The sequence below is a fragment of the Danio rerio genome, chromosome 19 (assembly GCF_049306965.1).
Source record: "Danio rerio strain Tuebingen ecotype United States chromosome 19, GRCz12tu, whole genome shotgun sequence".
NCBI lineage: Eukaryota > Metazoa > Chordata > Actinopteri > Cypriniformes > Danionidae > Danio > Danio rerio.
Window position 1 is genome coordinate 42781861 of NC_133194.1, and position 12707 is coordinate 42794567.

Here is a 12707-nt window from a genome sequence, read left to right on the forward strand (position 1 = left end):
ACTTTAGAAGAGCAGTGTGCTGTTTTTTTTCAGTCATTTTTTTTCCCCAGTTTTTTCAAAGATAAGTAAATCAAATCCTGTTGCACAAACATTAACAGAATATTTTTTATTATAATTTTGCCAAAAGCAAATAGGAAAAAAAGCTCCTGATTAAAGAGATTAATAAAAAAGTAATAGTTAAGCATGCAACTAAGAAGTGAAAGGTGGAGGCACCAGAAAAGCTCAATTTTTGGTTAAAGTCCTTTTTGATTCTCTAACGCTGAACAGTGTTTTCTTATGGGTGCAATAGGAAATAAGTTCATTGATCCAATGTTGATTGAGAGTGAAGAGATTTTCAGTTCATAAATTAATTTATTAAAAAAAAAGAAAGTACTTTATTAAAACAAGTTTATATGAATAAGAAAATGAAGATGTCAGGTGTTTAAACTTGCACTATTTTACATGCATGTAGTTGTTTTGTTTGTTGATGACAAAGCAACTGAGGCACAGCCGTAAAGTCTCCACCCCTTTTCAAGGGGCTCATTTGCATGCTTGCTCAAATTGGGGCATTTGCAGCATCCTATGAGCAATATCGCACTACTGCGAGTGTGATATTGGGTTTATGCCACAGTTCAATGGCATAATGTATAGAAAAAAGAAAATCTAACGTTGAGAGTCTAAAAATCCTTTTGTATGAGGAACTACTTTCTTCCGCCATTGCTTCACAGCTGCAGCTGACGTCAGAACAGCTGAATCTGTTGCTACTTCAATAACGTCACTTTACAGTTAGTGTTTGAATGGTTCTCTTGTGTAATGACTGAAGTGTTGACACAACAGGTGATTTTGCTCACATTTTAAGATTATAAGGCTGAACAACATGAAATGCCATCAGTCTACAGAGATTTCCCAATATTTCTGTGTTGCAATCGGGATATCACAATAAAAAATCCCCAGAAAGCCAGAACAAACACTACCAGAAACACTACAATTACTCTGGTATAAATACAGCACTACGACATACAAAAGAGAGATTGACTTATAATGTCACTTACCTGGTTTATAAGGATTTGATCAGCTGTAGTTATAATTTTTTTTTATAGTTTTTTTGTAGTTATAAAGAGTTTTCTCCCTTAAGGACTTATGCGGTCTCTGTTGCCATCTTGTCTTTGCTCTGCTTAGTATGACAGGCTGATGGCCGTTGACATGTTAAATATCCGAAAATATAAATATTTAAAAATCACTATAAATAAACTGCATAGTTGCAATCTAAACTAGCACATTCCTGCAGAAAATAGCCTCAAAAGTACAATATCCAACAGCTGCCATATTTGTCAAACTGTTGTGAGATTATTGATTCGCTGTCACTATGTGGGCGGAGTAGTACACAAGGGTGAGGAGGCTGTATGAGTGCTTTAATTATGGGAATATTGCATGGCTATCAACCAATCAGATTTGAGGTATAAATTTGAGGTATATCTGTGAGGTATAAATAGTGGACACATTTTCTGGACACCTGTAACGTATTAAATTGTGTGCCCATAATAATATGTGTTAAAGTGAATTATGACTACAGTATTCTTTTAAGATGCAGACGCTGAATGTTGTTTTTGCAGTTTATGATGATGTAAATGTAGCTGTAATTTCCTCCACAGGTTCCAGTGCCCTTGTTCTTCCCCACGACTCTGGACAGCGCCGAACACATTGTACAGACCATTCAGGAAATCAAAGAGAAGATCCCTGATGATCCTCTGGAGGCCGACCTCATCATGATGGCGGAGATGGTGGCGGAGGATGCAGAGAAGGAGAAACACATCAGCTCCTGTGGTAAATGATGGAACCATTAATAGTTATGGTGTTTAGGCTCTCTTTTTCTGTTTAGGTCTCTAAAAAATCCTATTTTGATTCTTAGATCAGACTGATAACATTATGGAGGATCTCGATTTGCAAGATCTGTCTAGTAATCTGAGCTGGGAGGAGGATCCTGTGTCTCCTGCTCAAATTTTGGATCAAACCCCAGAACCTGAACCACCACCACCACCACCTCCTCCTGCTCCTGCTTCTACTCCTACTCCTACTTTTGCTCCTGCTTCTACTCCTACTTTTGCTCCTGCTTCTACTCCTACTCCTACTTTTGCTCCTGTTTCTACTCCTACTTTTGCTCCTGCTCCATCATCCAGATCTGCCACAATGACACTCGTCTCCACCAAAGCAGGGGAGCCACTGATGGACTTGGAGGCGGATTTCCCAATTGGTAAAATTTCTGTTGGAGTTAATAAGAGTTAACAAACACTAGGGATGAACCGATATCACTTTTTTCAAGCTGATATGAGTACTAGTGTTTTAATTTGTGTACTCTCCGATACAGAGTACCGATTCCGATACTACTTAGACTTGGTTTCTTGGTTGATTTGAAAGGAGGTTTTATGTTTGCCAGTAGCAGGAATGAACACAAATCTTTAACAGAAGGCTATTCCAAGCCAGAAATATACACGCATTGTTGATAATCCTGTAAATTGATAGCCCGTTTAAGCATGGATGTTTTAAGGATAGTTTATTTTTTCACTGACGTATCCACACCTTTACACATTACATAATCAAGTGTGTGCAGTTTACGTTACATTGTGAACTCACTCTTGACATTGCATATTGGTGACGTGTAACCCTGCCGGCCCTGCACCACCCAACGCGCTGAGAGCTGGGATTGAACCGGCAACCTTCTGCATGGGAGTCCATTGCTCTTACGGCAGACCATGGCCTCTAGCGCCTGCCGCTAGCGTGCCTTTAGAGGTCAGAGGAGTGAGGGTTACCCGCACAGTACTTTACTAGCTGGCCTCCGTTACACTCACCTCCCTAAACCTCACTCCAATCCAGGTGACGGCACCAACGTAACCCCGTCGGTCCTATACCACCCGTTTAGAGCTGGGATCGAACCAGTGACCTTCCACATGGGAGTCTGTTGCTTTATCAAAGAGACTAAAGACCATGGTGTTTGTCACTAGAGCACCTTTAGAGGTCAGAGGAGTGATGTTTACCTGCACAGCACTTCACTAGCTGGCCTCCGTTACACTCACCTCGCTCCTATCCGGGTCACGGCACCAACCTTCCAACCGAGTTTGTTCTTCCGAGGTAATCTGGTAATGCTTTCAGTGTTGCGAATAGGGGATTGAACAGGCGCAGTGGATAATTTGTTTTTGTCATTAACAGTTTAACATGGACTTCTCTGAAATTATTAATACTTCACTTTATATTTATACTATAATTTTATTTAACAAACCAGTTTGTGTTTTGGCTCTGAAGCATATAACGGACTGGTTTTGAAGCACTTCACCTCTGTTATTGGTTGTTCTTGTTTATTTCGTAGATAACTGACCAACTAAACATATATTAAAATTAAGGTAAACATTATACCAAACAAAATGAGTGAATATGAAGTGTATTGTGGTATCGGCATTTCATATACGATACGAGTATTTTAACGAAGTATCGACCCGATACTGGTATCGGTGCATCCCTAACAAACGCAATCAGAGCTGGTTACGATCCTCCATTTAAACTTGATGTATATGTGGTCCCTTTCACACCTCAGAGACCATTGCGCTTCTCAGAGAGCAAATGGAAAATGATTCTGGAAAACGGAGATCTTGCAAGAAAGGACCTGATGTCTCAACTCAGAAGAAACGGGTAAAATAACTAAAGCAGCATTATTTCTGACAGCCGTCTAAACGCACTTTTAAAGACAGAGTTTATCTGATTTGATCCAGACATTATTCATGTCATCATAAAATGCTGATAAGTCTGTTGTTGTTTGCGTGTAGGGTCGTAAGTGTGCGTCTGTTCCTTCAAACATCCTCTCCAAACTGCAACACGAGTACGGCGTCAAGGCCTGGAGGGACTGGGTACGCTGGAAAAACGCCCAACCCAACTCGGATGCTCCTAAATTTGGCTGTAAGTCTTGTTTTGCTTTTTATCCAGAATTTAATTTCTCAAATAATTTCTGTGATGTACTATATTTGATTCTGAAGCAATACTTGAAAGAAAGTTGATTTAGTCTGTATACTTGTGGAACATTGAACCTGTTATTAAATGGTACGGACTATATGATGTCAGCCTGATTTTTGCTCTTATACGTTTAAAGATGGTTTAAGTGTCATTGGGGGCATCGGGATGCAAGGATTAAATATTTTTGTCACAGTGGACATCAACATATGCCGTCTTTAATGTTTCAAGACATCCTGAAAAAAATAATAGCATGTCCTGCATAGTTTTGCTCCAACTTCCTTCAACACACCTGCCTGGAAGTCTGTAGCATAACTAGAAAGAGCTTGATTAGCTGATTTAGGTGTTTAATTGGGGTTGGAACTAAAATATGCAGGACTCCAGCCCTCCAGGACTGAGTTTGGACACCCCTGCTTTAAAGTGTTTATTTTATTACTCTTTATGTATTCAGCTATAATTTAGCATGTAATTCTTTTTCTTTTTTTTTCTTATACATATAGTTAATATTTTAATAATGTTTATATATATATATATATATATATATATATATATATATATATATATATATATATATATATATATATATATATATAATTTTTATTATTTTTCTTGTAATTTATTTATTTTTTACCAATGCACAGAGCCAGAATTCTTCTCTTCAAAATGTTTTTTTTCTCTCACTTAGGAAAAATATCTGGTTTATGGAGAGATTAAAGACATTTGTCAAAATATATTATTATTTTTTTTTTAAAATAAGTAAAAAAAAAACCTGAAAATGAATAAATCCAATTAAATTTATTTTTGCAGATAACCACATCAATTAAAAGAGGGTGAAAAATATTTTTCACCCTATCATATCATTTCTTTCTTTTCTTTTTTTATACATTTACTAAATGTTTTTAATAACCGTTTATATATTACAGTTGAAGTCAGAACTATTAGCCCCCCTGAATTATTTGCCCCTTTTTATTTTTTTCCCCTAATTTCTGTTTAACGCGAAGAAGATTTGTTCAACACATTTCTAAACATAATAGTTTTAATAACTAATTTCTAATAACTGATTTGTTTTATCTTTGCCATGATGACAGTAAATAATATTTGACAATATATTTTTCAAGACACGTTCTGTACAGTTTAAAGTGACATTTAAAGGCCTAAAAGGGTTAATTTGGTTAACTAGGCAGATTAGGGTAAGTTATTGTATAATGATGGTTATTCTGTAAACTATCGGGAAAAAATATAGCTTAAAGGGGCTAATAATTTTGTCCTTAAATAACAGACAGACTAAAAATTGTTGTTCTATTTTTTATTATAGTTTTTTTTTTTTTTTTTTTTTTTTTTTTTAGCCAGATATCTCTAAAAACCTTCACCTTTTTTTCTCTCACTTAGGAGAAATATCTGCTTTATGGAGATATACAAAGATATGTCCAAATTTATAATAATTTAAACAAAATAAATAAATAAACAAACAAATAAATATAAATAAAGCTCATATTAAATTTATTATTTTTTTTTAACCAATAAAGTCCACATGAATCAGAAGCGGCGACTATTTTTTTTCTTTTCGTATTGTGACGCAGTTCCTATTAAAATTGAATATGAACAGACAAGACAGTGGGCGTGGCTTGTTTTTTTTTTTTTTTCTGCTGCAAGCTGATTGCATGTAGTAAAGTAGGTTTTTCGTTCAGGAAGAGTGTTTGGGGAGAGTTATTACAACCTAACAGACACCTCCTCCTCTTCACTATTTCTGTTTGTTTTCAAAACTGACTGTTGGAGGGTCCTGGTTAGTATGTTAGCCACGTCCAATACCTCAAAATCACTTAATCCTAAGGCCCATGCACACCGGAAAGCTTTTTATTTGCGTATTGCGTCAATGTTTAACACCTCGTGACTAAATAAAGGGCGTCAATGTGATCGTGGACACCAACACGCAAAACGGCAGACGTAAAAGCGTCATTAAAAAAAAAAAGCCTCGTTCATGTGTTTTTTTTTATTTGACGCGCCACTTTAAAACCTTCTCCACCAATCAGATTAGGACTTTTGTTCATGTGCATGTAGCTGCTGAAGTTAAAGTGAACAGCACTTGGAGGCGCTCAAGCGCAAAACTGTCAATGCAATCGCACATTGAAGATGCCCAGAGGCGATTATGAACATGGAGCTGCTTATTGCACTAGTAAACAATAATAATTTCTTTATCGCTAGAGCTGGCGCTGCTTGAACCATCCATAACAAGCGTGTCAACTTTGTCATCTTCTTCAGTGTTACAAGCGGATGTCAGAAGCTTAAAGTTGTGTAGCGCCACCTGGTGTCAAGGAGGAATTTCGCATACTCTTCTGCTTGATGCCAGTGAAAATGGCTCTGCTTTGAATCCGGAAAAACGTCTTGAAAAACGTTAACGATAAACACAAACGAAAAGCATCCCGTTGTGTACGAGCCTAAAGAATGTAACTGATAACAAACAGGAAGTGCAATTTTAGATTTGCTAGGGCAAACTGTTAATTTTTTTTTTTTTAATGACATGCACAGATTAAAAACACTATTTTTTTTTATCTCTTACAGCACGCAGCATGACACTAAAGGAGGACGTGTTGAAGTGTTGCACGGCAGAATTAAGCTACGGTCTCTGTAAGTTTATCACTGAAGTCCGGCGACCCAATGGAGAGAAATACAGTCCTGACAGCATCTATTACCTCTGCTTGGGCATCCAGCAGGTAAACCCAGAGGAAAAGACAAAAGCTGAACACAGTCGGTCTGTGCTGTATGGTTTGATTTGATTCCGTTCTTGTCATTCATGCTTGCAGTACCTGTTTGAGAACAATCGGATGGAGAACATCTTCTCAGATGTCTTCTACACTAAATTCTGCTGGGAAATGAGCAACATACTCAAGGGGTGGAAACCAACTATTCTGCCTAATGGTGAGTAGTTTTTGATCGTGACCTGTTTATACCTGCTAATAAAAGGACAGTTCTCACCAAAATGACATTTCAGCCACCGCTTAACCTTTTGTGGCTTCAAACATTTTTTTATTTGTTTTTATTTTCGTGGAGTGTACTAAAAAAAACAAAACACTATCAATAATTTACACTTTTTTTTTTTTTTTTTTTTTTTTTTTTTACAATAACTAAGGGTAAACAAACATTCGAAAACACTGTCTCCCATCCCACCCCCAAGGAGTAGAAAAACACACAAACACACACCAACATTAGCACCTGCTGTACAAGAATTGTCAAAGCAACTAAATAAATATTCATAAAATATAAATGACAAATGCACACATTAATAAAAGGCAGAGATCTTTCTTAGAAAAAACTAAATCTTATAAATCAGTGAAGAGATGTTGTATTCCTGACAATTATTTAGAGGATTGCAGTTTTTCTAAAAAAAATTCAGTGGAACCTCTTAATGTAAACTTAAATTTTTCAATATATACAAATTGGAGGAGGTTTAGAGGATATCCAGTGTCATAAAATCCGTCTTCGGCCTATCAGTGACGTAAAGGCTAGAGCATTCTTATTTAAGGGGTTATCCAACAAAGCCATTACACCAAAAATAGCAGTCAAAGGGCATGTTTCAAGAGAAAAGTGGAAAGGCTTCAAACATTTGAGTAACTTTTTACTTTTTTCTGTTGATTACAAAAAGAAGATTGTTTGAAGAATGATAAAAACTTGTTACAATGGACTTTCATAGCCGGAGAAAAACACTAGAAATTATTGGCTACCAGGTTACAGCATTAAAGCAGTTTTATGACATTACCTGTCAAAAGAGAAATCTACTGCACTAATTAGACATGGAGCTTTATTTTTAGTGCTGGGAAAAGATTATTGACATAAAAAAACTGTTTATTTTGACAACAAAATGTGCGTGCGTGCACTGTGTATATTTATGTGTGTAGTAAATTACACATGGTGGTATACGTTTGATAAAATATTTATTTATATATTTAGATATAAAGTCTATATGTAAATGATACAACTTTTATATACATTTGTTAGATCTACGTAACATAAACAAAACTATACAAACTATTCTATCACGTATACATATTAGATATATTAAATATATGCCTTTATAAGTTTAAAATAAACGTTTGTTTTGGATGCGATTAATCTTCGCCAAGCACTCATTTCTATTATTGTTAAAAGTAGAAGTGTTTTTTTTTTTTATTTAATATTTGAAAAAGAAAATAATGTCATTAAGTCGAAGTTAAATTTCTTTCAAAAAGATGAAGAAAATATATATTTCAAATATTTTTTAGAAATAGAGACAGCAAAGCAGACCTTTTTAAATCCAAAGTTTTATCCAATGTTCCTAAAATGTCCTATTATACATAGCAAAAATATTTTACCCTTTTCCACTCATACATAGGGAAAAAAAGTGTGGCTGTCCGTTGGTTTGTATCGAAATATCGGTGTTCCTGATTAATTACCTCTTGGATGGAAACAAAACCTGGTCACTTTCAAAATAGCCAATAGCATCAAACATCCCCAAGAGTTATCAAACTCACAAGCTTTAACCTTTGCAATAAATGACTAGAATTCTTCTTATGCTTTATCTTGAGAAACGTCTTAGTAAAAAATAATAAATAATTATATATATATATATATATATATATATATATATATATATATATATATATATATATATATATATATATATATATATATATATAAATAAATAAATATAATTATTTTTTTTTGAGCGAAATGGTCAATGTAAAAAAAAAAAAAAAAAAAACTAAGGACATAATAGCATTTGCAATAAACTGGAAGTTGCGGAGACTTATCTCAGTATGTTAATGTACTTTCAAATGAATATTAAGTAGGGGCGGGGCTTTCTTTTTGTACATTTCCTCATAGCAAACTAAAGGTAAGAGGAGCATGTTTACAACTTGATATCAAGACATGTATTGCCAGTTATAAGAAGTCACATTTTATCCGTTTAAGATATGAAGCGTTGACGTCTTTATTGGCTACTTATTTTCTCAATGTAAATTCCACTCAATGTCCAGAAGGATTTCATGTTATGCCACTCCATATCAGGAAAAATGAATGGTAATGAAGTTCAAGATGCATTTGAGGGGAAAATACAATCAAAAGAGGCATATGTGGCATAGTAGGAGCATTTTGTATGACTACTTTTAGTGCTTTAAAATGGGAGTTGATAAAGCGGCTGAAGTGGAGCTCCCAAATGAAGTCAACGAAAACAATGAAGATGCCCATGGTTCAAAATAAATTAGAATAAATGTGGATTTTTTTTTTATAACTTAAGTCATGCTCTTTTTTTTTTTTTTTCCTTACATATTTCTCAAAGAGACACCATTGCCATTATATTAAGGAGTACATGTCTTGGTTCCCGTTAAAGATATTGTAGCTGAAGCAGTCAAACTAACATCAACAGGAAAGCACCACACCTCCAAACCTGAAAGCAAATGGTCAGACTGATTAAACATACAAAAGAGAATTCTGCAGATTAACTCGCACAGATTAATTTCTCACCCAAGTAAACATTTTGATTTCATGTGAACTTTAAGAAGTATTTCTTAAAAATGGTCCAGTAGTCTGTCCTGAGGTCTCTAAAAATGCATGTTAATGAAACAGAGAGCCTCATAATTGAGTTGCTTGTTTGGCTGTTACTCTGCAAACATTGTCTTTATTTAATATTTTCTCAGGTTATATTCACTCTCGTGTGGAAGAGGAGTTTCTGTGGAACTGTAAGCAGCTCGGGGCCTTTTCACCTGGCGTTCTGCTCAACACTTTAATCTATTTCTTCACAAAGTACTTTAACTACAGGACCGTGGAGCAGCACCGTCTCCTCTCTTTCGCACACGTCAAACGTTACACTCGGGGGCCGGCCAACGCTAAAGTGTCCTTCCTGCGTTTCTACCCACCAAAAGAGGACTCAAGCGACGGTCAGTAGACAGGCATACTTTAATAAGCTGTTGTTAATTATGTAACAACTAATCATTTTTCTTAATAACAGATGGTGTCCCTGCAAAGAAAAGAAAGAAGGACGATGAACGACAAAGGGTGCTTAAGATAGGGCAGAATTCAGACAATCCCCTCCATTGTCCCGTCAGGCTTTACGAGTTTTATCTCTCAAAATGGTATGTCGGAAGTTTCTTTATTAAAACTATTTTTGGTTATGGTTATTAGTGTAATTGAGCCACTTGAATTAACAGCAATCGCTGACAATATTTTTAGAGTATAAGTCATTTAATTACAGTAATTTACAATATACTTACAAGCACATAAGGTTACGTCTATCGGGATGATTGCACTTATTTATTTATTTTTTTTTATTATTGAACATTTTGATTTTGAACAAGTTTCAGGATTGTTTTATGATTGCACATGCTTGAGAAACAATGAATTAAGAAGTTATTCAATTGTAATATGTAATAGATTCAATCAGAGTAATTCTATTTAATGATTCGGGCATATTTTTCAGAATAATTAAGTTTTTTAACTAAAGAACATTACAGTTCTTAGTCGGAGTTTGCATGTTCTCCCTGCATTCGCGTGGGTTTCCTCCTGGTGCTCCAGTTTCTCCCACAGTCCAAAGACATACAGTATAGGTGAATTGGGTAGGCTAATTTGTCTGTAGTGTATGAATGTGGATGGGTGTGTGTGGACGTTGCCCAGAGATGGATTGTGGATGGAAGGGCACCCACTGTGTGGAAACGTGCTGGATAAGTTGGCGTTTCAGTCCGCTGTGAGGATCCTGGATTAATAAAAGGGACTAAGCCGAAAGGAGAATGAATGAATGACATCTATTAGCAAGTTTGCGCACACATTCAAGAAATATCAAACTAGGTGATAATAACAATATTGTTAGTGACAACTAATTGCCATTAACAATTTATGATTTTCATGTTTTATTTTATATTGCTTTACTATTCTATTCTATTATATTATATTATATTACAAATATGTTCTAGATTAATCATATTCAAGATAAAAGTTTGCATAAAATATAAACGTGTTGTGTATTTTTATGTATACATGTATAAATAACCACACATACTATATTTAATTTATTTATTTATATGTTTAATGAGGTGTTATGTTTGGTACTTAATGTTGATACTTAAGTATTTTTTTTTGTCTGAAACTAACTAAAATGAAAGCCTTATTTGGCAGTAAAGCACGGCAAGTTTATTTATGTAGCACATTTCATACATGGTGATAATTCAGAGTGCTTTACATAAAAAAAGAATAAAAGAGACAAGTATAAGAAAAATCAAAGTGATTAAAAACAGATTAGAATGTTAAAACAGGTTTTAAAAGAATGAAAAAGAAAAGAAAGACATAATAGTACAATCAGTCAGACTTGGCACAGTGCTCATTCAGTAAAGGCACAGCTAAACAGATGCGTTTTCAGTCTTGATTTCAATGTGCCTAATGTTGGAGCACATCTGATCATTTCTGGAAGCTGATTCCAGCAGTAGCGGGTGTAGCAGCAGCATTCTGGATAAGCCGCAACTGTCTGACTGTCTTTTTGGGGGGGCTAGTAAGGAGTCTATTACAGTAATCCACCCTGCAGCCGATAAAAGCAAGAACAAGTTTCTCTTTATCCTCACTGAAATCTAAGCCAATTTAGTTACTGCTTTGACTACTGAAACTCATATCTGACTCCAGAATCACACCAATATTCTTGACCTTATTTTATATATACATATATATATATATATATATATATATATATATATATATATATATATATATATATATATATATATATATATATATATATATATATATATATATATATATATATATATATATATATGGATTAAGCAGTATTGAGTCTAATTGCATTAATTGAGTAAATACAATTTTCAGCTGTTAGTCAAATCATTTTAAAACTATTTTATTATTGTCATTGGTAATTAATTACTTTTTATGACCTAACCTACCATTGTTGTTATCAAACTCTCATATTTGTTTATGTATAATTTTTGTTTTTTCTGCAGCTCGCCTGGCATTAGGCATCACGCAACCAAGTTTTACCTGAGCCCCGAGCGCTCCTGTGTTCCCAGCAGCCCTACATGGTTCTCCATCAGCGCTCTGAGCGACGAGGCTCTGGACAGCATGTTATCCCGCATCCTCACAGTCCGAGAGCTTCATATGGAGACAGAGCAAACACCCGCTGACACTGATTCAGACAGCGACTCTGACTACAATCAGTTTTAAGACCACAAACCTGAGCTCGTCCTCTGAAGTAGTTCTGGAAAGCAAGCGGTTTGTTATTGTGTCCGTTGTTGTTCATTCTCAGTTATCTATTACTGGCTCTAGATACCTATATGTCTTGTTCCCCGACATCTTTCATTTTTTCAAAGTTTCTTCCGGATGTCCAGGATGCTTGAACTCCTCCAGCGGTGGACGCTGATCACTCATTAAACTCATTATTGTAAGTCACCACAATTTGTATTCTATCGATACACTAAAGACATTGGCAGCATCATTCCAAAAGAACACTATTTTGACATTGCTGTTCTTCATCGCAAACCATATTAGTATGTATTGAATGAATGTTCCCAAAATTATGGATGTTATTGCTTTTTTGTTTTTATGGATAAAACACTACGAAACTAATTCAAGACTTCACTCTTTATTTTCTCGAAATTATGGATATTGTTGTTTAGGGATGCTCGTATTGATCGGCCGGAGATCTTTATCGGCCAATAATCACATTTAATGACTCAATCGGTACTCGCTGATCTGGCCGATCG

General features: G+C 35.2%; 1 protein-coding gene across 9 annotated transcripts in view; it reads left to right on the forward strand.

Annotated features, from left to right (window-relative positions):
* Positions 1 to 12570, forward strand: part of zmym4.2 (zinc finger MYM-type containing 4, tandem duplicate 2) — a 50222-nt gene extending 37652 nt beyond the window's left edge. For 8 of the 9 annotated variants that reach the window (XM_005159701.6, XM_005159702.6, XM_005159706.6 and 5 more), the window contains 9 exons: positions 1632 to 1803; positions 1889 to 2230; positions 3566 to 3660; positions 3795 to 3924; positions 6535 to 6686; positions 6777 to 6891; positions 9645 to 9884; positions 9956 to 10079; positions 11949 to 12566. In XM_005159701.6, the coding sequence (XP_005159758.1) occupies positions 1632 to 1803; positions 1889 to 2230; positions 3566 to 3660; positions 3795 to 3924; positions 6535 to 6686; positions 6777 to 6891; positions 9645 to 9884; positions 9956 to 10079; positions 11949 to 12168 (1590 nt within the window). In that variant the 3' untranslated portion in view covers positions 12169 to 12566. Of the gene's footprint in view, positions 1 to 1631; positions 1804 to 1888; positions 2231 to 3565; positions 3661 to 3794; positions 3925 to 6534; positions 6687 to 6776; positions 6892 to 9644; positions 9885 to 9955; positions 10080 to 11948 lie in introns of all 9 variants that reach the window. The other variant, NM_001044320.2, reaches the window with a different exon arrangement.
* The last annotated feature ends 137 nt before the right edge of the window (positions 12571 to 12707 follow it).